The sequence below is a fragment of the Ranitomeya imitator genome, chromosome 1 (assembly GCF_032444005.1).
Source record: "Ranitomeya imitator isolate aRanImi1 chromosome 1, aRanImi1.pri, whole genome shotgun sequence".
Taxonomy (NCBI): domain Eukaryota; kingdom Metazoa; phylum Chordata; class Amphibia; order Anura; family Dendrobatidae; genus Ranitomeya; species Ranitomeya imitator.
In genome coordinates this window covers 746,210,288-746,238,228 of record NC_091282.1, presented here as the reverse complement: position 1 = coordinate 746,238,228, position 27,941 = coordinate 746,210,288, and the positions used below count along the sequence as shown (strand labels likewise).

The window sequence follows — 27,941 nt, the reverse complement described above, 5'->3', positions numbered from 1 at the left end:
ACACAATTGTGAAGTTGAACGAAATTTATTGGTTATTTTACATTTTTGTGGAAATTTGAAAACTGAAAAGTGGGGCGTGGAATATTATTATTTCGTTCAACTTCACAATGGTGTTCCACTTGTTGGTTCTTCACAAAAAATTTACATTTAGTATCTTTATGTTTGAAGCATGATATGTGGAAAAAGGAGGATGAAAGTGAGAGAGACAGGTAAACTCTGCTGCTACTTTTTTATAATTATTTTAGTTCACACCAGTGCTGGATTCACATCTACAATGCTCAGTACTGCAGTATAATGGTTCTGCGCATGTGCTACTGTACATAGACAGGAGAGCAGAAATCTCTTTTCACTGTGTGCTGTGCATGGGTGACATCATAGCATCTAGTCTTCACTCACTAGTTAAAAAATTAGATAGAAAACCTACAGAGGGGAAAACTAGTTGAAAAACAAAACGAGGTACAAGTGAGGTAATGGCCACTAACAGGATTAAAGGGATTGTCCAGGCTTGGGATACAATCTGCAGTCACTCTACGTGACTGCAGACTTATGAAACCTCACACCACGCAGGATTTTCTGGTGCCAGGAACAGGCGGGTGCATGACCCCAGGTATGCGATTTGCATATATATAGTGACATGATGACTAGACATGCTCGGCCTCTTTCACTACAAGTGTATTGAGCGAGGCTGGACACGTCTTGTCGGAATGTGGCCAGAAGTATGCAAATCGTATATTTGCAGTAACATTACCACCCACTCCTGGCACCGGAAATCCTGATAGCTTACGCTGTGTGAGCTGTGAAGATTCACAAGTCTGCAGTCACATAGAGTAACTGTAGACTTGTACACCAAACCTGGACATCCCCTTTAATTTATTTTGAACAGTTACCTGAAATGACAGGTCCATTTTAATATAAAACACATTAAAGTACTTTTTACAGGACAATTGCATCTAGAATGATTTCGTCTGATGCTGACTAGCGATGAGCGAACGTGGTAGGATAAGGTGTTATCCGCCCATACTCGGGTGCTAACCGAGGATCTTCTGTGTGCTCGAATAATATGTTCCACTTCCTGCTCCTACATGTCTCACGGCTGTTTGACAGCAGCAACACATGTAGGGGGTTACCTGTTTGTTAGGCAATCCCTGCATGTGTTGCGGCTGCCATACACCAGTGAGATATGCAGCCGCCTAGACTCACACATATTTTTCGAGCACACCGAAGACCCTCGGTTCGCTCATCACTATTGCTGACCTCTTTGACTTGAGGACCTGAACTACTAAGGAGACCCACCCCACATACGAATATGGCTTTAGGTGGAGATTACTACTTGTTTAAACCATTTATCTTTTCTTTTCAGCCTGGCACTTACAAAACTGGATATTTTAGACTCTCTGGATGAGATTAAAATTGGTGTAGCATACAGACTGAATGGGAAGAGAATCCCATATTTTCCAGGTTTGTCCATTTCTAGTGTCTTGATATATATGGCTTTGGGTGAGAAGGGGAAATCTATAGGAGCTCACCAATTCGCTGTCCAAGAGACGACTTCACCTGAATTCAGTTTGTAGAACTTTGCAGTTGTAGTACAACATTAAAGGGAATCTGTCAGAAGGATCAACCCTCTAAAGTCATCCATATGGGCATGCAGGTCATAGGAAACAATAAAATGATACCTTGATGTCTGCGATCCGATGTCTTACTCCAGAAAAATGCACATTTTCCTTAATACCTTAATATGTAAATGAGCTCTTGAGATCTATGGGCTGGATATAGATCTCCATGAGAATCTGCCTTCAGAGCTTGTTTTAAATGAAAGTAGATGATACCAGTGTGAGACATTAATCAAAAGAGCAGACTGTCAGTCATTTCATGTCTCACACTGGTAACGCCCCCTTTTATTTATAAGGAGCCCTGGAGATAGTTTCTCAGGGAGATCTATGTCCGGGCCATAGATCTTACCAGCTCATTTATATATTAAGAAAACGGTGGATTTCTCTAGAATTAAGACATCGGATCACAGAGATCAAGATATCATATTATTTGACTTTCTACGACCTGCATGCCCATATAGACGGCTTAGGAGGGGTAATCCTACTGACAGATGCCCTTTAAGGTATAACTAAACTTATAAACATCTTTTGATATTTTCAAGACCTTTTAAAAGTCCTTTAGATCTATGGAGGGTCAAAGTCCTGAGACTGAACCACAGGTTAGAATCTTTCATCCAAATTTAGAGTTACTCAGAAGTGTAACAACAAGCTATGGACATGTGACACACAATGCCAAGATTGCCATACCCCTAGTGCCATTAAGTCTACTTTAATTAAAGGTGAACAGATAAACTCCCTTAAACACAGGGTTTCTATATGGACTGCGGCTTAAAAAGTGAACCCTAAGCAACATGTATGGCCAATCAGCCGTGCAAAACCACGTGGCTCTATATAAAGCACTTGAGTCTGTACAGTGTGATGGATGTGCCCCATGATCCAAGCAAGATGGCCATTGAAGAACCCATTTTTTGGAAGCACTCTGAACAGTAATTTGGGTGGGGGGGATTTTCTTACCTACTAGCCAGTCAGATGCCCTTGTTACATATTGTGCCGCCCCAGCAGCACAGGATTAAAAAACATAAATGAATTGTGAATGCAATGATTATATTCCCCCATTATGTCTCGTCATAGCAAATCAAGAAATACTACAGAAGGTAGAAGTGGAATATGAAGCCATGCCAGGATGGAAGTGTGACACCACCGGTGCCAGGAAATGGGAAGACCTTCCTGCCAAGGCGCAGAGCTATATCAGATTTGTGGAGAACCACATTGGAGTGCCTGGTATGTGTCATATGGATCAGAGTCGCTTTTTTTAGTTTAAGCAGATAACAATATAAATGATTTAAGCCCTCCCAACACATTAGACCAATGTTGACCAAAACTGCCGATATCGATGGTTTTGGCCGATAGTCTAATGTATATAGGAGCCCGGGACAATTTCGGACTGCAGATCGTATCAATTTAGGGATAAGACGTGTCTGGCTGAGGCTTTTTCATAGAGAACACAGGAGCAATCCGCTGAGCGAGAAACGGCCGAGGAGGGGCTGCCAGCCGAACGATCAGCCAAAGCGTTGTTCATGCAGAATATGAGTAGAGACTGAAAAATAAGTAAAGGGCTATTTCCAGAATCACAAGTGATCCCCTATCTGAAGGACCCCCAGCGATGCAGAGTTAGGGGCTCTGCACATTCCAATCCTGCATGAAGCGTTGTTGTGCATGCTTCTCCTTTGCTCCACTCATTGTCTATGGGGTTACTAGAAAAAGCCGTGCGCTGTACACCTCCGCTACAGAGTCCTGATCCCAGCAGTTGGATCCTCCATTATAATCTTTATTTTTTATATAGCGCTAACATATTCCGCAGCGCTTTACAGTTTGCACACATTATCATCGCTGTCCCCGATGGGACTCACAATCTAAATTCCCTATCAGTATGTCTTTGGAATGTGGGAGGAAACCGGAGAACCCGGAGGAAACCCACGCAAACACGGAGAGAACATATAAACTCTTTGCAGATGTTGTCCAGGGTGGGATTAGAACCCAGGACTCCAGCGCTGCAAGGCTGCTGTGCTAACCACTGCGCCACCGTGCTGCCCATTATTAAGCAAGTTATCCCCCAACCTACTTATTATGGAATAATATCTTGTGATTTTGAGACTAACCCTCTGTAAATCCTACACATATCCGGTGGTCCTAAACTATGATGTGATACGTTATATTAGAATGCACGCCACAGGAAATAATCACATGGAGAACATTATAATTAATCAGGGATGATGGGTGTATCATGGTAAACTTGCACTTCACTTCTTTTTAAAAAGTGACCCTGTTCTCCGCAAACCTTTTATTTTATCGCCAAGAGGACCGCCACCGTTCTGTCTAGCAGTGGTGGCCGAACATGTGCAGTGCTTACAAGCTCCTTCATAATGAGCTTGTAGGCAAAGCGTAAAAATGCCTCACACAGCAGCATCCAGAGTGCATAGTGTGGGCCAACAGCGTGACAATACTGCTGGTCCGAGCTGGCAATCAATCAGGTGCACACCGAGCAATTGGGAAGAGAGGAAGCTGGAGAGCGGTGTGGATTACAGGAGTGGAGGAAAGAAAGCTCACTTTGTATTATAAAGCTCTATCACATATATAATATATAGTGACCGGCTGTCTCAATCGTATTTGTAGTCACTTGTGTCTTGTTTTTACTTGCAGTCAAATGGGTTGGCGTTGGAAAGTCAAGAGAGTCTATGATTCAGCTGTTCTAGTGTTCAATACACCAGATGTCCAATCCCCGATAACAGCAGCTTGGACAGAGAATAGTGTGTACTACAGCGTATTGTGGACCTGGTGTGACAATGGTTTCCCACTTTGTAACAGGTCGTGACAACCTACAATTATCTAAATAAAACCGGGTTTGCAATAAACTTGTCTTCTGCTTATATTCCCAAACTGCCCCAAGTTCTAGGAGTTGTCATTGTCTCATCTGGACAACCACTTCTTTCACCTTCTGCAGGTATGACGGCTCTGACCAATATTGATCATCTGAGGATAGCTGCACGCTACCACTCATTTCCCCTGTAGTGGATTCAGGAGGGGAAATGTAGTTTTGCAAAGTGTCTCCTGCTCTACGCCAGCCATTGTAATCTGATAATGATGCATCGGGTATCTATCAGAGCTTATGACCTTTTAGAACACACAAATAGTAATCTGCAGATTTGTTCCAAGACTACAGAGCACCAAAAGTGTCACAAATACTTATCTGGAGAGATGCAGTCGTGTGAAAACATACTTTATATGGACAAAAGACTTGTGCCCCCTCCACATTATGCCTACGGGAGATTTTCTGACCTCCCATTCTAAAGCCATAAGCATTGAAAAGGAGTTACCGAACTATAAAGTTTGCATATATAACAGCCTCCACTCGTCAGTGAAGGTTTTCCTTTTCTACAAGATTTAAGAGGTGTCTGTGGAAACCTTTCCCCCTTCATCCAGAAGAGCATTTGTGAGGGAAAACCCTTATGTTGGTGAGAGATCGGGCTCACAATCTCTGATCTAGGTCATCCCAAAGGTGTTGATGGGGTTGAGGTCCAGGCTCTGTGCAGCCGCTCATGTTCTTCGCACCAAACGCCCCCAATCATGCCTTTAATGGACCTTGCGCACAGTTATGAGGAACAAAAAATGTCCTTCCCCAAACTGTCCCCACAAAGCTGGAAGCCACAATTGTCCGCAATGTCTTGTGAAGTATTTAGATTTCCCTTCACTGGAATTAAGGGGCCAAAAAATAAGCCTATAGCATTATCCTTCCTACACAAAACTATACAGAGGGCATAATGTAGGCAGGTGGGTAACATTCTCCTGGCATTCAGCAAACCCAGACTTCTCCATCACAGAAGTGTAATATGTCAGTGTTGGCCATGGAAACTCATACCATGAAATCCCTGGTGGGAGCACAGTATTTGTGCTGATGTTAATACCAGAGAAAATCTGGACTCTGCAGTTATGGAGTCAGCGGAGAGTTGGAGACTTTTCTGTCCTCTGCTTCCCAGCACTTGATGACCCCACTCTGTAATTTTATGTGGTCTCCACTTCGTGGCTGAGTTCCTTCCACTTCCCAATAATATCACTCACAGGTGACTGAGGAAGATGTAGGAGGAAAGAAATGTCATGAACGGACTTGATACATCGGTGGCTCCTATTACAGGACTGTGCTGGTATCTGTGAGATCTGCACCACCAGCCATCTGTCACGTTAGTAAAGACAGAAGACATGTGGGGGGTTATCCTACAAGGGCAGTGGCACTGTATGAGATATACGGGGGAGTTTGGAAGGGTGAAGCGCCGGATCTGCTATACATCAGGGGGCAAGGGGCTGGAGGTTACACACCAGGGGCAAAGGGTATGTGATACACGGTGGGCGGGCGAGGCGCCGGGTGTTATACCCCGGGGGCAATGTCACTGAGTGAAAAAACTAATTCAACTGGCCATATAGTGCATTTATATCCAGGTGAAGCTGTGTGAAAGCATATTACATAACTAAGCAATTTTAAATCCACAACAGTTCCCATTGGGATATCATCCAGATTTCCTAGATTCTTGACTATCAGGTACATACAGTGGGGCAAAAAAGTATTTAGTCAGTCAGCAATAGTGCAAGTTCCACCACTTAAAAAGATGAGAGGCGTCTGTAATTTACATCATAGGTAGACCTCAACTATGGGAGACAAACTGAGAAAAAAAAATCCAGAAAATCACATTGTCTGTTTTTTTAACATTTTATTTGCATAATATGGTGGAAAATAAGTATTTGGTCAGAAACAAAATTTCATCTCAATACTTTGTAATATATCCTTTGTTGGCAATGACAGAGGTCAAACGTTTTCTCTAAGTCTTCACAAGGTTGCCACACACTGTTGTTGGTATGTTGGCCCATTCCTCCATGCAGATCTCCTCTAGAGCAGTGATGTTTTTGGCTTTTCACTTGGCAACACGGACTTTCAACTCCCTCCAAAGGTTTTCTATAGGGTTGAGATCTGGAGACTGGCTAGGCCACTCCAGGACCTTGAAATGCTTCTTACGAAGCCACTCCTTCGTTGCCCTGGCGGTGTGCTTTGGATCATTGTCATGTTGAAAGACCCAGCCACATTTCATCTTCAATGCCCTTGCTGATGGAAGGAGGTTTGCACTCAAAATCTCACGATACATGGCCCCATTCATTCTTTCATGTACCCGGATCAGTCGTCCTGGCCCCTTTGCAGAGAAACAGCCCCAAAGCATGATGTTTCCACCACCATGCTTTACAGTAGGTATGGTGTTTGATGGATGCAACTCAGTATTCTTTTTCCTCCAAACACGACAAGTTGTGTTTCTACCAAACAGTTCCAGTTTGGTTTCATCAGACCATAGGACATTCTCCCAAAACTCCTCTGGATCATCCAAATGCTCTCTAGCAAACTTCAGACGGGCCCGGACATGTACTGGCTTAAGCAATGGGACACATCTGGCACTGCAGGATCTGAGTCCATGGTGGCGTAGTGTGTTACTTATGGTAGGCCTTGTTACATTGGTCCCAGCTCTCTGCAGTTCATTCACTAGGTCCCCCCGCGTGGTTCTGGGATTTTTGCTCACCGTTCTTGTGATCATTCTGACCCCACGGGGTGGGATTTTGCGTGGAGCCCCAGATCGAGGGAGATTATCAGTGGTCTTGTATGTCTTCCATTTTCTAATTATTGCTCCCACTGTTGATTTCTTCACTCCAAGCTGGTTGGCTATTGCAGATTCAGTCTTCCCAGCCTGGTGCAGGGCTACAATTTTGTTTCTGGTGTCCTTTGACAGCTCTTTGGTCTTCACCATAGTGGAGTTTGGAGTCAGACTGTTTGAGGGTGTGCACAGGTGTCTTTTTATACTGATAACAAGTTTAAACAGGTGCCATTACTACAGGTAATGAGTGGAGGAAAGAGGAGACTCTTAAAGAAGAAGTTACAGGTCTGTGAGAGCCAGAAATCTTGATTGTTTGTTTCTGACCAAATACTTATTTTCCACCATAATATGCAAATAAAATGTTAAAAAAACAGACAATGTGATTTTCTGGATTTTTTTTTCTCAGTTTGTCTCCCATAGTTGAGGTCTACCTATGATGTAAATTATAGACGCCTCTCATCTTTTTAAGTGGTGGAACTTGCACTATTGCTGACTGACTAAATACTTTTTTGCCCCACTGTATAAGACCGCAGAGGTCTGTAAAACATACCAGAATGCTGTCACTTCCAAATGCCCTATAAAAGTGAAAAATGGATTAAAACTCTACATTGCACCAGATTACTAAAAGATCCGTACCTAAAACTGTAACAAACCTGGTTATCGATATTATATGCCTCATCATAAGCCGTTCTCCAGCGGTAAATCTCTGGTTTACCATACACATCCAATGGGATATCAGACTTTTTGGTGCAAGTATCTTCTGCAAACCTGACCAAGCTGTTTTGTGGAGAGCGGAAACGTACATTTCTACCTGCGAAACTTTACACATGGAGAACACAAAGCAGGGGAAACAAATAAAAGCAAATAAATAAATATTTCTATCATCATTTTCTCTTTATTTACAATCGATAGCTTTAACATTTATTAATGGGACTAGAGGAAATCAGCAGAGGTTTTATTATAGAGTTTGACATTGCTGAATAGAGAGGTGTCTCACCTTTGCTCTGGTTTATGACTTGTTTTGTGCAGTCTGTTCATTTCTATATCCATAGCTGCTATGTAAAATACAACATGAAAAACAGAAAACAATATATCTCCTCTGGTAACTAATATATATATTTGTTAAAGACCATTTCCACCTATAAACATTTTTTACAGTAAAATTGTCCTTTTTGTCACTTGTTTCTCATTAGGATGTCGGAGCAAAAAAAAAATAAAAAGGTCATAGAGCATATCAGAAAAAGGTTATAAATACATGTGTAAGAGCTGACACCTTACTTGTAAGCCCGGGCTGCTGGAAATAGCAAGGGCGCGCTATGTTGTGTCCGTAGAGTTTGTTGTCCTCGTTACCAGGTGACAGCCATCAAGGCCACTGGGGTGGCAGGAACCAGCGCCTGGAGTTTAGAATTTGCAACTTTTAAAATCAACCCTCTCACATTGCAATACAATTTAGAACTGATCTCTTTTTATGCACATATTCTTTTTGTTTTTGCCTGCAAAATAGAACAATGTCCAAACGATATACATCAGAGTTCATTATCTACAGAGCCATGATCTGGTGTCTGAGGATGCTCATCTGCAGTAGTGCTCATACCATTTACAGCAACGGCAACAGAATTCTGTTCTTGACAAGGACTGCAACTGCCGTGCGGACTTCTGTTGTTAGGCTCATCTTGTAAGGTGGATCCTCAAAGAATAAGGTCCAGGCACACAAGAAACAGGTAGCAGAAGTATTGGAGACAGTAGGTGGTTAGAAGACTGGAAAGCAGGTAGCAGAGGTCCTGGAGACCACAGATTGGCAGGTATCAAAATTTCTGGAGAAAGCTGTCGGACAGGAGACCAGGAACAGGTACCAGAGGTTCTGGAGACCGCAGGTGGACAGGAGACTGTAAACAGGTACCAGAGGTTCTAGAGACAGCTGGCGGACAGGAGACCAGGAACAGGTACCAGAGGTTCTGGAGACCGTAGATGGACAGGAGACTGGGAACAGCTACAGAAGGTCCTGGAGACTGCAGGCGAACAGGAGACAGGGAACAAGCACCAGAGGTTCTGGAGACTGCAGGCGGACAGGAGACAGGGAACAAGCACCAGAGGTTCTGGAGACTGCAGGCGGACAGAAGACTGGGAGCAGGTAGCAGAGGTTCTGGAGACCACAGGCGGACAGAAGACTGGGAGCAGGTACCAGAGGTTCTGGAGACTGCAGGTGGACAGGAGACAGGGAACAGGCACCAGAGGGTCTGGAGACCGTAGGCACACAGGAGGCCGGGAGCAGGTACCAGAGGTCCTGGAGAATGCAGGTGGACAGGAAACCGCAAACAGGTACCAGAGGTTCTGGATACCGCAGGCAGATAGGAGACCGGGAACAGGTATCAAAGGTTCTGGAGACAGCAGATAAGTCGCAAAAGTCCTGGAAAATGCAGGCACTTAGAAGTCTTAATACCAAGAGACACAGGTGTGTGTCTTGGTGGGCCTTATATATGCTCAGGTACATGGCTGGCTCCATGTGTTCGGTGGCCCAGGGCAAAAGAGTATCAGTGGACCCCTTTAACACATACCACAATTCATGATGCACAGACACGGTAGAGAAATATAAGTATAGTACAATGCCAAATATTTCACTTCTTACATTACATGAGTGATATCAATAGCTCAGAAACTGGACAGTATAGTCCTCCATACAGTATTATGGACACCACATAGTGCTCCATACAGAATAATGAGCCCCATATAATGCTCCATAAAGAATAATGGGCCCCATATATTGCTCCAAACAGAATAATGAGCCCCATGTATTGATCCATGCAGAATAATGGACCCCATATAATGCTCCATACAGAATAATGAGCCTGATATATTTCTCCATACAGAATAATAGATCCCATATAATGCTCCATACAGAATAATAAACCCATATATTGCTCCATACAGAATAATAGACCCCATATAATGCTCCATACAGAATAATAAACCCCATATATTGCTCCATACTTTATAATGAGCCCCAGATATTGCTCTATACAGAATAAAGGACAAATATATTGCTCCATACAGTATACGATGGGCACCATATAATGCTCCGGTATATGATGGGCCCCATAAGGTGCTTCATATACACCGCTCAAAAAAATAAAGGGAACACTAAAATCTCACATCCTAGATATCACTAAATGAAATATTCCAGTTGTGAATCTTTATTCATTACATAGTGGAATGTGTTCAGAATATTAAGGCTATGTGCACACGTTGCGGGGGTCTGTGCCAAGCTGTGAGGGTCTGTGCCAGGCTGCGGGGGTCTGTGCCAGGCTGCGGGGGGGTCTGCGCTGGGCTGCGGGGGGTCTGTGCTGGGCTGTGGGGGGTCTCTGCTGGGTTGCGGGGGTCTGCGCCGGGCTGTGGGGGTCTGCGCCAGGCTGCGGGGGTCTGTGCCGGGCTGCGGGCGTCTGCGCTGGGCTGTGGGGGGTCTGTGCCGGGCTGTGGGGGGTCTGTGCTGGGTTGCGGGGGTCTGCACCGGGCTGCGGGGCTCTCTGCCAGGCTGCGGGGGTCTGTGCCGAACTGCATGGGGTCTGCGCTGGGCTGCGGGGGGTGTGCGTTGGGCTGCGGGGGTCTGCGCTGGGCTGCGGGGGGTCTGTGCCAGGCTGCGGGGGTCTGTGCTGGGCTGCGGGGCTCTGCGCCGGGCTGGGGGGGTCTGTGCTGGGCTGTGGGGGGTCTGCGCTGGGCTGCGGGGGGTCTGTGCCGGGCTGCGGGGGGTCTGTGCTGGGTTGCGGGGGTCTGCGCCGGGCTGCGGGGGTCTGCGCCGGGCTGTGGGGGATCTGTGCCGGGCTGCGGGGGACTGTGCCAGGCTGCAGGGGGTCTGTGCCGGGCTGCGGGGGGTCTGCACTGGGCTGTGGGGGTCTGCGCTGGGCTGCGGAGGGTCTGTGCCGGGCTACGGGGGGTCTGCGCCAGGCTGTGGGGGGTCTGTGCCGGGCTACGGGGGGTCTGCGCCAGGCTGCGGGGGTCTGTGCCGGGCTGCGGGGGGTCTGCACTGGGCTGCGGGGGGTCTGCACCAGGCTGCGGGGATCTGTGACAGGCTGCGGGGGTCTGTGCCGAACTGCATGGGGTCTGCGCTGGCTGCGGGGGGTCTGCGTTGGGCTGCGGGGGTCTGCGCTGGGCTGCGGGGGGTCTGTGCCAGGCTGCGGGGGGCTGTGCTGGGCTGCGGGGGTCTGCGCCGGGCTGCGGGGGTCTGTGCCAAGCTGCGGGGGTCTGTGCTGGGCTGTGGGGGGTATGTGCCGGGCTTTGGGGGGTCTGTGCTGGGTTGCAGGGGTCTGCACCGGGCTGCGGGGGTCTGTGCCAGGCTGCGGGGGTCTGTGCCGAACTGCATGGGGTCTGCGCTGGGCTGCGGGGGGTCTGCGTTGGGCTGCGGGGGTCTGCGCTGGGCTGCGGGGGGTCTGTGCTGGGCTGCGGGGGTCTGCGCCGGGCTGCGGGGGTCTGTGCCAAGCTGGGGGGGGTCTGTACTGGGCTGTGGGGGGACTGCGCTGGGCTGCGGGGGGTTTGTGCCGGGCTGCGGGGGGTCTGTGCTGGGTTGCGGGGGTCTGCGCCGGGCTGCGGGGGTCTGCGCCGGGCTGTGGGGGATCTGTGCCGGGCTGCGGGGGTTTGCGCCGGGCTGCGGGGGGTCTGTGCCAGGCTGCGGGGGTCTGTGCCAGGCTGCGGGGGTCTGTGCCGGGCTGGGGGGGGTCTGCACTGGGCTGCGGGGGTCTGCGCTGGGCTGCGGGGGGTCTGTGCCGGGCTACGGGGGGTCTGCGCCAGGCTGCGGGGGGTCTGTGCCGGACTACGGGGGGTCTGCGCCAGGCTGCGGGGGTCTGTGCCGGGCTGCGGGGGGTCTGCACTGGGCTGCGGGGGGTCTGCACCAGGCTGCGGGGGTCTGTGACAGGCTGCGGGAGCCTGCGCCGGGCTGCGAGGGGTCTGCACTGGGCTGCGGGGGGTCTGCACCAGGCTGCGGGGGTCTGTGACAGGCTGCGGGAGCCTGCGCCGGGCTGCGAGGGGTCTGTGCCAGGCTGCAGGGGTCTGTGCCGAGCTGCATGGGGTCTGTGCTGGGCTGCGGGGGTCTGCGCCGGGCTACGGGGGGGTCTGCGCCAGGTTGCGGGGGTCTGTGCCGGGCTGCGGGGGTCTGAGCCGGGCTGCGGGGGGGTCTGCGCTGGGCTGCGGGGGGTCTGTGCCAGGCTGCGGGGGTCTGTGCCGGGCTGCGGCGGTCTGCGCCGGGCTGAGGGGTATCTGTGCCAGGCTGCGGGGGTCTGCTTTGGGCTGCGGGGGTCTGCGCTGGGCTGCGGGGGGTCTGTGCTGGGCTGCGGGGGGTCTGTGCTGGGCTGCGGGGGGTCTGTGCCGTGCTGCGGGGGTCTGCGCCGGACTGCGGGGGGTCTGTGCTGGGCTGCGGGGGGTCTGGGGCGGGCTGCGGGGGTCTGCGCCGGGCTGCGAGGGGTCTGTGCCAGGCTGCGGGGGTCTGTGCCGAACTGCATGGGGTCTGCGCTGGGCTGCGGGGGTCTGCGCTGGGCTGCGGGGGGTCTGTGCCAGGCTGCGGGGGTCTGTGCTGGGCTGCGGGGGTCTGCGCCGGGCTGCGGAGGTCTGCGCCGGGCTGCGGAGGTCTGTGTCAAGCTGCGGGAGTCTGTGCTGGGCTGCGGGGGGTCTGTGCCGGGCTGCGGGGGGTCTGTGCTGGGTTGCGGGGGTTTGCGCCGGGCTGCGGGGGGTCTGTGCCAGGCTGCGGGGGTCTGTGCCAGGCTGCGGGGGTCTGTGCCGGGCTGCGGGGGTCTGTGCCGGGCTGCGGGGGGTCTGCACTGGGCTGCGGGGGTCTGCGCTGGGCTGCGGGGGGTCTGTGCCGGGCTACGGGGGGTCTGCGCCAGGCTGCGGGGGGTCTGTGCCGGACTACGGGGGGTCTGCGCCAGGCTGCGGGGGTCTGTGCCGGGCTGCGGGGGGTCTGCACTGGGCTGCGGGGGGTCTGCACCAGGCTGCGGGGGTCTGTGACAGGCTGCGGGAGCCTGCGCCGGGCTGCGAGGGGTCTGTGCCAGGCTGCAGGGGTCTGTGCCGAGCTGCATGGGGTCTGTGCTGGGCTGCGGGGGTCTGCGCCGGGCTACGGGGGGGTCTGCGCCAGGTTGCGGGGGTCTGTGCCGGGCTGCGGGGGTCTGAGCCGGGCTGCGGGGGGGTCTGCGCTGGGCTGCGGGGGGTCTGTGCCAGGCTGCGGGGGTCTGTGCCGGGCTGCGGCGGTCTGCGCCGGGCTGAGGGGTATCTGTGCCAGGCTGCGGGGGTCTGCTTTGGGCTGCGGGGGTCTGCGCTGGGCTGCGGGGGGTCTGTGCTGGGCTGCGGGGGGTCTGTGCTGGGCTGCGGGGGGTCTGTGCCGTGCTGCGGGGGTCTGCGCCGGACTGCGGGGGGGTCTGTGCTGGGCTGCGGGGGGTCTGGGGCGGGCTGCGGGGGTCTGCGCCGGGCTGCGAGGGGTCTGTGCCAGGCTGCGGGGGTCTGTGCCGAACTGCATGGGGTCTGCGCTGGGCTGCGGGGGTCTGCGCTGGGCTGCGGGGGGTCTGTGCCAGGCTGCGGGGGTCTGTGCTGGGCTGCGGGGGTCTGCGCCGGGCTGCGGAGGTCTGCGCCGGGCTGCGGAGGTCTGTGTCAAGCTGCGGGAGTCTGTGCTGGGCTGCGGGGGGTCTGTGCCGGGCTGCGGGGGGTCTGTGCTGGGTTGCGGGGGTCTGCGCCGGGCTGCGGGGGTCTGCGCCGGGCTGTGGGGGATCTGTGCCGGGCTGCGGGGGTCTGTGCCGGGCTGCGGGGGTCTGCGCCAGGCTGCGGGGGTCTGTGCCGGGCTGTCAGGCGTCTGTGCCGGGCTGAGAGGGGTCTGCACCGGGCTGCAGGGGGGTCTGTGCCGGGCTAAGGGGGTCTGTGCTGGGCTGAGGGAGTCTGCGCCGGGCTGTGGGGGGGTCTGCACCGGGTTGCGGTGGGTCTGTGCCAGGCTGCGGGGGTCTTTGCCGGGCTGCGGGGGTCTGTGCCAGGCTGCGGGGGGTCTGCACTGGGCTGCAGGGGGTCTGTGCCGGTCTGCGGGGGGTCTGTGCTGGGTTGCGGGGGTCTGCGCCGGGCTGTGGGGGATCTGTGCCGGGCTGCGGGGGTTTGCGCCGTGCTGCGGGGGGTCTGTGCCAGGCTGCGGGGGTCTGTGCCGGGCTGCGGGGGTCTGCGCCGGGCTGCGGGGGTCTGTGCCAAGCTGGGGGGTCTGTGCTGGGCTGTGGGGGGTCTGCGCTGGGCTGCGGGGGGTCTGTGCCGGGCTGCGGGGGGTCTGTGCTGGGTTGCGGGGGTCTGCGCCGGGCTGCGGGGGTCTGCGCCGGGCTGTGGGGGATCTGTGCCGGGCTGCGGGGGTTTGCGCCGGGCTGCGGGGGGTCTGTGCCAGGCTGCGGGGGTCTGTGCCAGGCTGCGGGGGTCTGTGCCGGGCTGCGGGGGGTCTGCACTGGGCTGCGGGGGTCTGCGCTGGGCTGCGGGGGGTCTGTGCCGGGCTACGGGGGGTCTGCGCCAGGCTGCGGGGAGTCTGTGCCGGGCTACGGGGGGTCTGCGCCAGGCTGCGGGGGTCTGTGCCGGGCTGCGGGGGGTCTGCACTGGGCTGCGGGGGGTCTGCACCAGGCTGCGGGGGTCTGTGACAGGCTGCGGGAGCCTGCGCCGGGCTGCGAGGGGTCTGTGCCAGGCTGCAGGGGTCTGTGCCGAGCTGCATGGGGTCTGTGCTGGGCTGCGGGGGTCTGCGCCGGGCTACGGGGGGGTCTGCGCCAGGTTGCGGGGGTCTGTGCCGGGCTGCGGGGGTCTGAGCCGGGCTGCGGGGGGGTCTGCGCTGGGCTGCGGGGGGTCTGTGCCGGGCTGCGGGGGTCTGTGCCGGGCTGCGGGGGTCTGCGCCGGGCTGAGGGGTATCTGTGCCAGGCTGCGGGGGTGTGCTTTGGGCTGCGGGGGTCTGCGCTGGGCTGCGGGGGTCTGTGCTGGGCTGCGGGGGGTCTGTGCCGTGCTGCGGGGGTCTGCTTTGGGCTGCGGGGGTCTGCGCTGGGCTGCGGGGGGTCTGTGCTGGGCTGCGGGGGGTCTGTGCCGTGCTGCGGGGGTCTGCGCCGGACTGCGGGGGGTCTGTGCTGGGCTGCGGGGGGCTGGGGCGGGCTGCGGGGGTCTGCGCCGGGCTGCGAGGGGTCTGTGCCAGGCTGCGGGGGTCTGTGCCGAACTGCATGGGGTCTGCGCTGGGCTGCGGGGGTCTGCGCTGGGCTGCGGGGGGTCTGTGCCAGGCTGCGGGGGTCTGTGCTGGGCTGCGGGGGTCTGTGCCGGGCTGCGGAGGTCTGTGTCAAGCTGCGGGAGTCTGTGCTGGGCTGCGGGGGGTCTGTGCCGGGCTGCGGGGGGTCTGTGCTGGGTTGCGGGGGTCTGCGCCGGGCTGCGGGGGTCTGCACCGGGCTGTGGGGGATCTGTGCCGGGCTGCGGGGGTCTGTGCCGGGCTGCGGGGGTCTGCGCCAGGCTGCGGGGGTCTGTGCCGGGCTGTCAGGCGTCTGTGCCGGGCTGAGAGGGGTCTGCACTGGGCTGCAGGGGGGTCTGTGCCGGGCTGAGGGGGTCTGTGCTGGGCTGAGGGAGTCTGCGCCGGGCTGTGGGGGGGTCTGCACCGGGTTGCGGTGGGTCTGTGCCAGGCTGCGGGGGTCTTTGCCGGGCTGCGGGGGTCTGTGCCGGGCTGCGGGGGGTCTGCACTGGGCTGCAGGGGGTCTGTGCCGGTCTGCGGGGGGTCTGTGCTGGGTTGCGGGGGTCTGCGCCGGGCTGTGGGGGATCTGTGCCGGGCTGCGGGGGTTTGCGCCGTGCTGCGGGGGTCTGTGCTGGGTTGCGGGGGTCTGCGCCGGGCTGCGGGGGTCTGCGCCGGGCTGTGGGGGATCTGTGCCGGGCTGCGGGGGTTTGCGCCGGGCTGCGGGGGGTCTGTGCCAGGCTGCGGGGGTCTGTGCCAGGCTGCGGTGGTCTGTGCCGGGCTGCGGGGGGTCTGCACTGGGCTGCGGGGGTCTGCGCTGGGCTGCAGGAGGTCTGTGCCGGGCTACGGGGGGTCTGCGCCAGGCTGCGGGGGGTCTGTGCCGGGCTACGGGGGGTCTGCGCCAGGCTGCGGGGGTCTGTGCCGGGCTGCGGGGGGTCTGCACTGGGCTGCGGGGGGTCTGCACCAGGCTGCGGGGGTCTGTGACAGGCTGCGGGAGCCTGCGTCGGGCTGCGAGGGGTCTGTGCCAGGCTGCAGGGGTCTGTGCCGAGCTGCATGGGGTCTGTGCTGGGCTGCGGGGGTCTGCGCCGGGCTACGGGGGGGTCTGCGCCAGGTTGCGGGGGTCTGTGCCAGGCTGCGGGGGTCTGAGCCGGGCTGCGGGGGGGTCTGCGCTGGGCTGCGGGGGGTCTGTGCCGGGCTGCGGGGGTCTGTGCCGGGCTGCGGGGGTCTGCGCTGGGCTGAGGGGTATCTGTGCCAGGCTGCGGGGGTCTGCTTTGGGCTGCGGGGGTCTGCGCTGGGCTGCGGGGGGTCTGTGCTGGGCTGCGGGGGGTCTGTGCCGTGCTGCGGGGGTCTGCGCCGGGCTGCGGGGGGTCTGTGCTGGGCTGCGGGGGGTCTGGGGCGGGCTGCGGGGGTCTGCGTCGGGCTGCGAGGGGTCTGTGCCAGGCTGCGGGGGTCTGTGCCGAACCGCACGGGATCTGTGCTGGGCTGCGGGGGTCTGCGCTGGGCTGCGGGGGGTCTGTGCCAGGCTGCGGGGGTCTGTGCTGGGCTGCGGGGGTCTGCGCCGGGCTGCGGAGGTCTGTGTCAAGCTGCGGGAGTCTGTGCCGGGCTGCGGGGGGTCTGTGCCGGGCTGCGGGGGGTCTGTGCTGGGTTGCGGGGGTCTGCGCCGGGCTGCGGGGGTCTGCGCCGGGCTGTGGGGGATCAGTGCCGGGCTGCGGGGGTCTGTGCCGGGCTGCGGGGGTCTGCGCCAGGCTGCGGGGGTCTGTGCCGGGCTGTCAGGCGTCTGTGCCGGGCTGAGAGGGGTCTGCACCGGGCTGCAGGGGGGTCTGTGCCGGACTGAGGGGGTCTGTGCTGGGCTGAGGGGGTCTGCGCCGGGCTGTGGGGGGGTCTGCACCGGGTTGCGGTGGGTCTGTGCCAGGCTGCGGGGGTCTTTGCCGGGCTGCGGGGGTCTGTGCCGGGCTGCGGGGGGTCTGCACTGGGCTGCAGGGGGTCTGTGCCGGTCTGCGGGGGGTCTGTGCTGGGTTGCGGGGGTCTGCGCCGGGCTGTGGGGGATCTGTGCCGGGCTGCGGGGGTTTGCGCCGTGCTGCTGGGGGTCTGTGCCAGGCTGCGGGGGTCTGTGCCAGGCTGCGGGGGTCTGTGCCGAGCTGCGGGGGGTCTGCCCGGGGCTGCGGGGGTCTGTGCCAGGCTGCGGAGGTCTGTGCTGGGCTGCGGGGGTCTGCGCCGGGCTGCGGGGGTCTGTGCCAAGCTGTGAGGGTCTGTGCCAGGCTGCGGGGGTCTGTGCCGGGCTGCGGGGGGTCTGCGCTGGGCTGCGGGGGGTCTGTGCCGGGCTGTGGGGGGTCTCTGCTGGGTTGCGGGGGTCTGCGCCGGGCTGCGGGGGTCTGCGACGGGCTGTGGGGGTCTGTGCCGGGCTGCGGGGGGGTCTGCGCCAGGCTGCGGGGGTCTGTGCCGGGCTGCGGAGGTCTGCGCTGGGCTGCGGGGGGTCTGCGCCGTGCTGCGGGGGTCTGTGCCGGGCTGTGGGGGTCTGCGCCAGGCTGCGGGGGGTCTGTGCTGGGCTGCGGGGTGTCTGAGGCGGGCTGCGGGGGTTCGCGCTGGGCTGCGAGTGGACGGTGCCAGGCTGCGGGGGTCTGTGCCGAACTGCATGGGGTCTGCGCTGGGCTGCGGGGGATCTGCGTTGGGCTGCGGGGGATCTGCATTGGGCTGCGGGGGGTCTGTGCCAGGCTGCGGGGGTCTGTGCTGGGCTGCGGAGGTCTGCGCCGGGCTGCGGGGGTCTGTGCCAAGCTGCGGGGGTCTGTGCTGGGCTGTGGGGGGTCTGTGCCGGGCTGTGGGGGGTCTGTGCTGGGTTGTGGGGGTCTGCACCGGGCTGCGGGGGTCTGTGCCAGGCTGCGGGGGTCTGTGCCGAACTGCATGGGGTCTGTGCTGGGCTGCGGGGGTCTGCGCTGGGCTGCGGGGGGTCTGTGCCAGGCTGCGGGGGTCTGTGCTGGGCTGCGGGGGTCTGCGCCGGGCTGCGGAGGTCTGTGTCAAGCTGCGGGAGTCTGTGCTGGGCTGCGGGGGGTCTGTGCCGGGCTGCGGGGGGTACAAAGCATCTCAGATAGGTTTCCAAGGTCTGATTGGTTCGTTCGGTCTGGCCATTAGTCTGAGGATGGAAAGCCGAGGAAAAAGACAAGTCAATGCCCATCCTACCACAAAAGGCTCGCCAAAACCTCGAAACAAACTGGGAACCTCTGTCCTGAGAGGGGTCTGCACCGGGCTGCAGGGGGGTCTGTGCCGGACTGAGGGGGTCTGTGCTGGGCTGAGGGGGTCTGCGCCGGGCTGTGGGGGGGTCTGCACCGGGTTGCGGTGGGTCTGTGCCAGGCTGCGGGGGTCTTTGCCGGGCTGCGGGGGTCTGTGCCGGGCTGCGGGGGGTCTGCACTGGGCTGCAGGGGGTCTGTGCCGGTCTGCGGGGGGTCTGTGCTGGGTTGCGGGGGTCTGCGCCGGGCTGTGGGGGATCTGTGCCGGGCTGCGGGGGTTTGCGCCGTGCTGCTGGGGGTCTGTGCCAGGCTGCGGGGGTCTGTGCCAGGCTGCGGGGGTCTGTGCCGAGCTGCGGGGGGTCTGCCCGGGGCTGCGGGGGTCTGTGCCAGGCTGCGGAGGTCTGTGCTGGGCTGCGGGGGTCTGTGCCGGGCTGCGGGGGGTCTGCGCTGGGCTGCGGGGGGTCTGTGCCGGGCTGTGGGGGGTCTCTGCTGGGTTGCGGGGGTCTGCGCCGGGCTGCGGGGGTCTGCGACGGGCTGTGGGGGTCTGTCCCGGGCTGCGGGGGGGTCTGCGCCAGGCTGCGGGGGTCTGTGCCGGGCTGCGGAGGTCTGCGCTGGGCTGCGGGGGGTCTGCGCCGTGCTGCGGGGGTCTGTGCCGGGCTGTGGGGGTCTGCGCCAGGCTGCGGGGGGTCTGTGTTGGGCTGCGGGGTGTCTGAGGCGGGCTGCGGGGGTTCGCGCTGGGCTGCGAGTGGACGGTGCCAGGCTGCGGGGGTCTGTGCCGAACTGCATGGGGTCTGCGCTGGGCTGCGGGGGATCTGCGTTGGGCTGCGGGGGATCTGCATTGGGCTGCGGGGGGTCTGTGCCAGGCTGCGGGGGTCTGTGCTGGGCTGCGGAGGTCTGCGCCGGGCTGCGGGGGTCTGTGCCAAGCTGCGGGGGTCTGTGCTGGGCTGTGGGGGGTCTGTGCCGGGCTGTGGGGGGTCTGTGCTGGGTTGTGGGGGTCTGCACCGGGCTGCGGGGGTCTGTGCCAGGCTGCGGGGGTCTGTGCCGAACTGCATGGGGTCTGCGCTGGGCTGCGGGGGGTCTGCGTTGGGCTGGGCTGCGGGGGTCTGCGCTGGGCTGCGGGGGGTCTGTGCCAGGCTGCGGGGGTCTGTGCTGGGCTGCGGGGGTCTGCGCCGGGCTGCGGGGGTCTGTGCCAAGCTGGGGGGTCTGTGCTGGGCTGTGGGGGGTCTGCGCTGGGCTGCGGGGGGTCTGTGCCGGGCTGCGGGGGGTCTGTGCTGGGTTGCGGGGGTCTGCGCCGGGCTGCGGGGGTCTGCGCCGGGCTGTGGGGGATCTGTGCCGGGCTGCGGGGGTTTGCGCCGGGCTGCGCGGGGTCTGTGCCAGGCTGCGGGGGTCTGTGCCAGGCTGCGGGGGTCTGTGCTGGGCTGCGGGGAGTCTGCACTGGGCTGCGGGGGTCTGCGCTGGGCTGCGGGGGGTCTGTGCCGGGCTAGGGGGGGTCTGCGCCAGGCTGCGGGGGGTCTGTGCCGGGCTACAGGGGGTCTGCGCCAGGCTGCGGGGGTCTGTGCCGGGCTGCGGGGGGTCTGCACTGGGCTGCGGGGGGTCTGCACCAGGTTGCGGGGGTCTGTGACAGGCTGCGGGAGTCTGCGCCGTGCTGCGAGGGGTCTTTGCCAGGCTGCAGGGGTCTGTGCCGAGCTGCATGGGGTCTGTGCTGGGCTGCGGGGGTCTGCGCCGGGCTGCGGGGCTCTGTGCCGAGCTGCGGGGGGTCTGCCAGGGGCTGCGGGGGTCTGTGCCAGGCTGCGGGGGTCTGTGCTGGGCTGCGGGGGTCTGCGCCGGGCTGCGGGGGTCTGTGCCAAGCTGTGAGGGTCTGTGCCAGGCTGCGGGGGTCTGTGCCGGGCTGCGGGGGGTCTGCGCTGGGCTGCGGGGGGTCTGTGCCGGGCTGTGGGGGGTCTCTGCTGGGTTGCGGGGGTCTGCGCCGGGCTGCGGGAGTCTGCGCCGGGCTGTGAGGTCTGTGCCGGGCTGCGGGGGTCTGTGCCGGGCTGCGGGGGTCTGCGCTGGGCTGCGGGGGGTCTGTGCCGTGCTGAGGGGGTCTGTGCCGGGCTGTGGGGGTCTGCGCCAGGCTGCGGGGGGTCTGTGCTGGGCTGCGGGGTGTCTGAGGCGGGCTGCGGGGGTTCACGCTGGGCTGCGAGTGGACGGTGCCAGGCTGCGGGGGTCTGTGCCGAACTGCATGGGGTCTGCGCTGGGCTGCGGGGGATCTGCGTTGGGCTGTGGGGGTCTGCGCTGGGCTGCGGGGGGTCTGTGCCAGGCTGCGGGGGTCTGTGCTGGGCTGCGGAGGTCTGTGCCAAGCTGCGGGGGTCTGTGCTGGGCTGTGGGGGGTCTGTGCCGGGCTTTGGGGGGTCTGTGCTGGGTTGCAGGGGTCTGCACCGGGCTACGGGGGTCTGTGCCAGGCTGCGGGGGTCTGTGCCGAACTGCATGGGGTCTGCGCTGGGCTGCGGGGGGTCTGCGTTGGGCTGCGGGGGTCTGCGCTGGGCTGCGGGGGGTCTGTGCCAGGCTGCGGGGGTCTGTGCTGGGCTGCGGGGGTCTGCGCCGGGCTGCGGGGGTCTGTGCCAAGCTGGGGGGTCTGTGTTGGGCTGTGGGGGGTCTGCGCTGGGCTGCGGGGGGTCTGTGCCGGGCTGCGGGGGGTCTGTGCTGGGTTGCGGGGGTCTGCGCCGGGCTGCGGGGGTCTGCGCCAGGCTGTGGGGGATCTGTGCTGGGCTGCGGGGGTTTGCGCCGGGCTGCGCGGGGTCTGTGCCAGGCTGCGGGGGTCTGTGCCAGGCTGCGGGGGTCTGTGCCAGGCTGCGGGGGTCTGTGCCGGGCTGCGCCGGGCTGCGGGGGTCTGTGCCAAGCTGTGAGGGTCTGTGCCAGGCTGCGGGGGTCTGTGCCGGGCTGCGGGGGGTCTGCGCTGGGCTGCGGGGGGTCTGTGCCGGGCTGTGGGGGGTCTCTGCTGGGTTGCGGGGGTCTGCGCCGGGCTGCGGGGGTCTGCGCCGGGCTGTGGGTGTCTGTGCCGGGCTGCGGGGGGGTCTGCGCCAGGCTGCGGGGGTCTGTGCCGGGCTACAGGGGGTCTGCGCCAGGCTGCGGGGGTCTGTGCCGGGCTGCGGGGGGTCTGCACTGGGCTGCGGGGGGTCTGCACCAGGTTGCGGGGGTCTGTGACAGGCTGCGGGAGTCTGCGCCGTGCTGCGAGGGGTCTGTGCCAGGCTGCAGGGGTCTGTGCCGAGCTGCATGGGGTCTGTGCTGGGCTGCGGGGGTCTGCGCCGGGCTGCGGGGGTCTGTGCTGAGCTGCGGGGGGTCTGCCCGGGGCTGCGGGGGTCTGTGCCAGGCTGCGGGGGTCTGTGCTGGGCTGCGGGGGTCTGCGCCGGGCTGCGGGGGTCTGTGCCAAGCTGTGAGGGTCTGTGCCAGGCTGCGGGGGTCTGTGCCGGGCTGCAGGGGGTCTGCGCTGGGCTGCGGGGGGTCTGTGCCGGGCTGTGGGGGGTCTCTGCTGGGTTGCGGGGGTCTGCGCCGGGCTGCGGGGGTCTGCGCCGGGCTGTGGGGGTCTGTGCCGGGCTGCGGGGGGGTCTGCGCCAGGCTGCGGGGGTCTGTGCCGGGCTGCGGGGGTCTGCGCTGGGCTGCGGGGGGTCTGTGCCGTGCTGCGGGGGTCTGTGCCGGGCTGTGGGGGTCTGCGCCAGGCTGCGAGGGGTCTGTGCCAGGCTGCGGGGGTCTGTGCCGAACTGCATGGGGTCTGCGCTGGGCTGCGGGGGATCTGCGTTGGGCTGTGGGGGTCTGCGCTGGGCTGCGGGGGGTCTGTGCCAGGCTGCGGGTCTGTGCTGGGCTGCGGAGGTCTGTGCCAAGCTGCGGGGGTCTGTGCTGGGCTGTGGGGGGTCTGTGCCGGGCTTTGGGGGGTCTGTGCGGGGTTGCAGGGGTCTGCACCGGGCTGCGGGGGTCTGTGCCAGGCTGCGGGGGTCTGTGCCGAACTGCATGGGGTCTGCGCTGGGCTGCGGGGGGTCTGCGTTGGGCTGCGGGGGTCTGCGCTGGGCTGCGGGGGGTCTGTGCCAGGCTGCGGGGGTCTGTGCTGGGCTGCGGGGGTCTGCGCCGGGCTGCGGGGGTCTGTGCCAAGCTGTGAGGGTCTGTGCCAGGCTGCGGGGGTCTGTACCGGGCTGCGGGGGGTCTGCGCTGGGCTGCGGGGGGTCTGTGCCGGGCTGTGGGGGGTCTCTGCTGGGTTGCGGGGGTCTGGGCCGGGCTGCGGGGGTCTGCGCCGGGCTGTGGGGGTCTGTGCCGGGCTGAGAGGGGTCTGCACCGGGCTGCAGGGGGGTCTGTGCCGGGCTGAGGGGGTCTGTGCTGGGCTGAGGGAGTCTGCGCCGGGCTGTGGGGGGGTCTGCACCGGGTTGCGGTGGGTCTGTGCCAGGCTGCGGGGGTCTTTGCCGGGCTGCGGGGGTCTGTGCCGGGCTGCGGGGGGTCTGCACTGGGCTGCAGGGGGTCTGTACCGGTCTGCGGGGGGTCTGTGCTGGGTTGCGGGGGTCTGCGCCGGGCTGCGGGGGATCTGTGCCAGGCTGCGGGGGTTTGCGCCGTGCTGCGGGGGTCTGTGCCAGGCTGCGGGGGTCTGTGCTGGGCTGCGGGGGTCTGCGCCGGGCTGCGGGGGTCTGTGCCAAGCTGGGGGGTCTGTGCTGGGCTGTGGGGGGTCTGCGCTGGGCTGCGGGGGGTCTGTGCCGGGCTGCGGGGGGTCTGTGCTGGGTTGCGGGGGTCTGCGCCGGGCTGCGGGGGTCTGCGCCGGGCTGTGGGGGATCTGTGCCGGGCTGCGGGGGTTTGCGCCGGGCTGCGGGGGGTCTGTGCCAGGCTGCGGGGGTCTGTGCCAGGCTGCGGTGGTCTGTGCCGGGCTGCGGGGGGTCTGCACTGGGCTGCGGGGGTCTGCGCTGGGCTGCGGGAGGTCTGTGCCGGGCTACGGGGGGTCTGCGCCAGGCTGCGGGGGGTCTGTGCCGGGCTACGGGGGGTCTGCGCCAGGCTGCGGGGGTCTGTGCCGGGCTGCGGGGGGTCTACACTGGGCTGCGGGGGGTCTGCACCAGGCTGCGGGGGTCTGTGACAGGCTGCGGGAGCCTGCGTCGGGCTGCGAGGGGTCTGTGCCAGGCTGCAGGGGTCTGTGCCGAGCTGCATGGGGTCTGTGCTGGGCTGCGGGGGTCTGCGCCGGGCTACGGGGGGGTCTGCGCCAGGTTGCGGGGGTCTGTGCCAGGCTGCGGGGGTCTGAGCCGGGCTGCGGGGGGGTCTGCGCTGGGCTGCGGGGGGTCTGTGCCGGGCTGCGGGGGTCTGTGCCGGGCTGCGGGGGTCTGCGCTGGGCTGAGGGGTATCTGTGCCAGGCTGCGGGGGTCTGCTTTGGGCTGCGGGGGTCTGCGCTGGGCTGCGGGGGGTCTGTGCTGGGCTGCGGGGGGTCTGTGCCGTGCTGCGGGGGTCTGCGCCGGGCTGCGGGGGGTCTGTGCTGGGCTGCGGGGGGTCTGGGGCGGGCTGTGGGGGTCTGCGTCGGGCTGCGAGGGGTCTGTGCCAGGCTGCGGGGGTCTGTGCCGAACCGCATGGGGTCTGTGCTGGGCTGCGGGGGTCTGCGCTGGGCTGCGGGGGGTCTGTGCCAGGCTGCGGGGGTCTGTGCTGGGCTGCGGGGGTCTGCGCCGGGCTGCGGAGGTCTGTGTCAAGCTGCGGGAGTCTGTGCTGGGCTGCGGGGGGTCTGTGCCGGGCTGCGGGGGGTCTGTGCTGGGTTGCGGGGGTCTGCGCCGGGCTGCGGGGGTCTGCGCCGGGCTGTGGGGGATCAGTGCCGGGCTGCGGGGGTCTGTGCCGGGCTGCGGGGGTCTGCGCCAGGCTGCGGGGGTCTGTGCCGGGCTGTCAGGCGTCTGTGCCGGGCTGAGAGGGGTCTGCACCGGGCTGCAGGGGGGTCTGTGCCGGACTGAGGGGGTCTGTGCTGGGCTGAGGGGGTCTGCGCCGGGCTGTGGGGGGTCTGCACTGGGCTGCAGGGGGTCTGTGCCGGTCTGCGGGGGGTCTGTGCTGGGTTGCGGGGGTCTGCGCCGTGCTGCTGGGGGTCTGTGCCAGGCTGCGGAGGTCTGTGCCAGGCTGCGGGGGTCTGTGCCGAGCTGCGGGGGGTCTGCCCGGGGCTGCGGGGGTCTCTGCCAGGCTGCGGAGGTCTGTGCTGGGCTGCGGGGGTCTGCGCCGGGCTGCGGGGGTCTGTGCCAAGCTGTGAGGGTCTGTGCCAGGCTGCGGGGGTCTGTGCCGGGCTGCGGGGGGTCTGCGCTGGGCTGCGGGGGGTCTGTGCCGGGCTGTGGGGGGTCTCTGCTGGGTTGCGGGGGTCTGCGCCGGGCTGCGGGGGTCTGCGACGGGCTGTGGGGGTCTGTGCCGGGCTGCGGGGGGGTCTGCGCCAGGCTGCGGGGGTCTGTGCCGGGCTGCGGAGGTCTGCGCTGGGCTGCGGGGGGTCTGCGCCGTGCTGCGGGGGTCTGTGCCGGGCTGTGGGGGTCTGCGCCAGGCTGCGGGGGGTCTGTGCTGGGCTGCGGGGTGTCTGAGGCGGGCTGCGGGGGTTCGCGCTGGGCTGCGAGTGGACGGTGCCAGGCTGCGGGGGTCTGTGCCGAACTGCATGGGGTCTGCGCTGGGCTGCGGGGGATCTGCGTTGGGCTGCGGGGGATCTGCATTGGGCTGCGGGGGGTCTGTGCCAGGCTGCGGGGGTCTGTGCTGGGCTGCGGAGGTCTGCGCCGGGCTGCGGGGGTCTGTGCCAAGCTGCGGGGGTCTGTGCTGGGCTGTGGGGGGTCTGTGCCGGGCTGTGGGGGGTCTGTGCTGGGTTGTGGGGGTCTGCACCGGGCTGCGGGGGTCTGTGCCAGGCTGCGGGGGTCTGTGCCGAACTGCATGGGGTCTGTGCTGGGCTGCGGGGGTCTGCGCTGGGCTGCGGGGGGTCTGTGCCAGGCTGCGGGGGTCTGTGCTGGGCTGCGGGGGTCTGCGCCGGGCTGCGGAGGTCTGTGTCAAGCTGCGGGAGTCTGTGCTGGGCTGCGGGGGGTCTGTGCCGGGCTGCGGGGGGTCTGTGCTGGGTTGCGGGGGTCTGCGCCGGGCTGCGGGGGTCTGCGCCGGGCTGTGGGGGATCAGTGCCGGGCTGCGGGGGTCTGTGCCGGGCTGCGGGGGTCTGCGCCAGGCTGCGGGGGTCTGTGCCGGGCTGTCAGGCGTCTGTGCCGGGCTGAGAGGGGTCTGCACCGGGCTGCAGGGGGGTCTGTGCCGGACTGAGGGGGTCTGTGCTGGGCTGAGGGGGTCTGCGCCGGGCTGTGGGGGATCTGTGCCGTGCTGCTGGGGGTCTGTGCCAGGCTGCGGGGGTCTGTGCCAGGCTGCGGGGGTCTGTGCCGAGCTGCGTGGGGTCTGCCTGGGGCTGCGGGGGTCTGTGCCAGGCTGCGGAGGTCTGTGCTGGGCTGCGGGGGTCTGCGCCGGGCTGCGGGGGTCTGTGCCAAGCTGTGAGGGTCTGTGCCAGGCTGCGGGGGTCTGTGCCGGGCTGCGGGGGGTCTGCGCTGGGCTGCGGGGGGTCTGTGCCGGGCTGTGGGGGGTCTCTGCTGGGTTGCGGGGGTCTGCGCCGGGCTGCGGGGGTCTGCGACGGGCTGTGGGGGTCTGTGCCGGGCTGCGGGGGGTCTGCGCCAGGCTGCGGGGGTCTGTGCCGGGCTGCGGAGGTCTGCGCTGGGCTGCGGGGGGTCTGCGCCGTGCTGCGGGGGTCTGTGCCGGGCTGTGGGGGTCTGCGCCAGGCTGCGGGGGGTCTGTGCTGGGCTGCGGGGTGTCTGAGGCGGGCTGCGGGGGTTCGCGCTGGGCTGCGAGTGGACGGTGCCAGGCTGCGGGGGTCTGTGCCGAACTGCATGGGGTCTGCGCTGGGCTGCGGGGGATCTGCGTTGGGCTGCGGGGGATCTGCATTGGGCTGCGGGGGGTCTGTGCCAGGCTGCGGGGGTCTGTGCTGGGCTGCGGAGGTCTGCGCCGGGCTGCGGGGGTCTGTGCCAAGCTGCGGGGGTCTGTGCTGGGCTGTGGGGGGTCTGTGCCGGGCTGTGGGGGGTCTGTGCTGGGTTGTGGGGGTCTGCACCGGGCTGCGGGGGTCTGTGTCAGGCTGCGGGGGTCTGTGCCGAACTGCATGGGGTCTGCGCTGGGCTGCGGGGGGTCTGCGTTGGGCTGGGCTGCGGGGGTCTGCGCTGGGCTGCGGGGGGTCTGTGCCAGGCTGCGGGGGTCTGTGCTGGGCTGCGGGGGTCTGCGCCGGGCTGCGGGGGTCTGTGCCAAGCTGGGGGGTCTGTGCTGGGCTGTGGGGGGTCTGCGCTGGGCTGCGGGGGATCTGTGCCGGGCTGCGGGGGTTTGCGCCGGGCTGCGCGGGGTCTGTGCCAGGCTGCGGGGGTCTGTGCCAGGCTGCGGGGGTCTGTGCTGGGCTGCGGGGAGTCTGCACTGGGCTGCGGGGGTCTGCGCTGGGCTGCGGGGGGTCTGTGCCGGGCTAGGGGGGGGTCTGCGCCAGGCTGCGGGGGGTCTGTGCCGGGCTACAGGGGGTCTGCGCCAGGCTGCGGGGGTCTGTGCCGGGCTGTGGGGGGTCTGCGCTGGGCTGCGGGGGGTCTGTGCCGGGCTGCGGGGGGTCTGTGCTGGGTTGCGGGGGTCTGCGCCGGGCTGCGGGGGTCTGCGCCAGGCTGTGGGGGATCTGTGCTGGGCTGCGGGGGTTTGCGCCGGGCTGCGCGGGGTCTGTGCCAGGCTGCGGGGGTCTGTGCCAGGCTGCGGGGGTCTGTGCCAGGCTGCGGGGGTCTGTGCCGGGCTGCGCCGGGCTGCGGGGGTCTGTGCCAAGCTGTGAGGGTCTGTGCCAGGCTGCGGGGGTCTGTGCCGGGCTGCGGGGGGTCTGCGCTGGGCTGCGGGGGGTCTGTGCCGGGCTGTGGGGGGTCTCTGCTGGGTTGCGGGGGTCTGCGCCGGGCTGTGGGGGTCTGTGCCGGGCTGCGGGGGGGTCTGCGCCAGGCTGCGGGGGTCTGTGCCGGGCTACAGGGGGTCTGCGCCAGGCTGCGGGGGTCTGTGCCGGGCTGCGGGGGGTCTGCACTGGGCTGCGGGGGGTCTGCACCAGGTTGCGGGGGTCTGTGACAGGCTGCGGGAGTCTGCGCCGTGCTGCGAGGGGTCTGTGCCAGGCTGCAGGGGTCTGTGCCGAGCTGCATGGGGTCTGTGCTGGGCTGCGGGGGTCTGCGCCGGGCTGCGGGGGTCTGTGCTGAGCTGCGGGGGTCTGACCGGGGCTGCGGGGGTCTGTGCCAGGCTGCGGGGGTCTGTGCTGGGCTGCGGGGGTCTGCGCCGGGCTGTG

At 63.4% G+C, this 27,941-nt stretch overlaps 1 protein-coding gene across 1 annotated transcript in view; it reads left to right on the top strand.

The window, feature by feature from the left end:
- Positions 1 to 4,465, top strand: part of ADSS1 (adenylosuccinate synthase 1) — a 119,985-nt gene extending 115,520 nt beyond the window's left edge. The window contains exons 11-13 of the mRNA XM_069734272.1: positions 1,361 to 1,458; positions 2,685 to 2,834; positions 4,254 to 4,465. Coding sequence (XP_069590373.1) covers positions 1,361 to 1,458; positions 2,685 to 2,834; positions 4,254 to 4,306 — 301 coding nt within the window. The 3' untranslated portion in view covers positions 4,307 to 4,465. The remainder of the gene's footprint in view (positions 1 to 1,360; positions 1,459 to 2,684; positions 2,835 to 4,253) is intronic.
- The last annotated feature ends 23,476 nt before the right edge of the window (positions 4,466 to 27,941 follow it).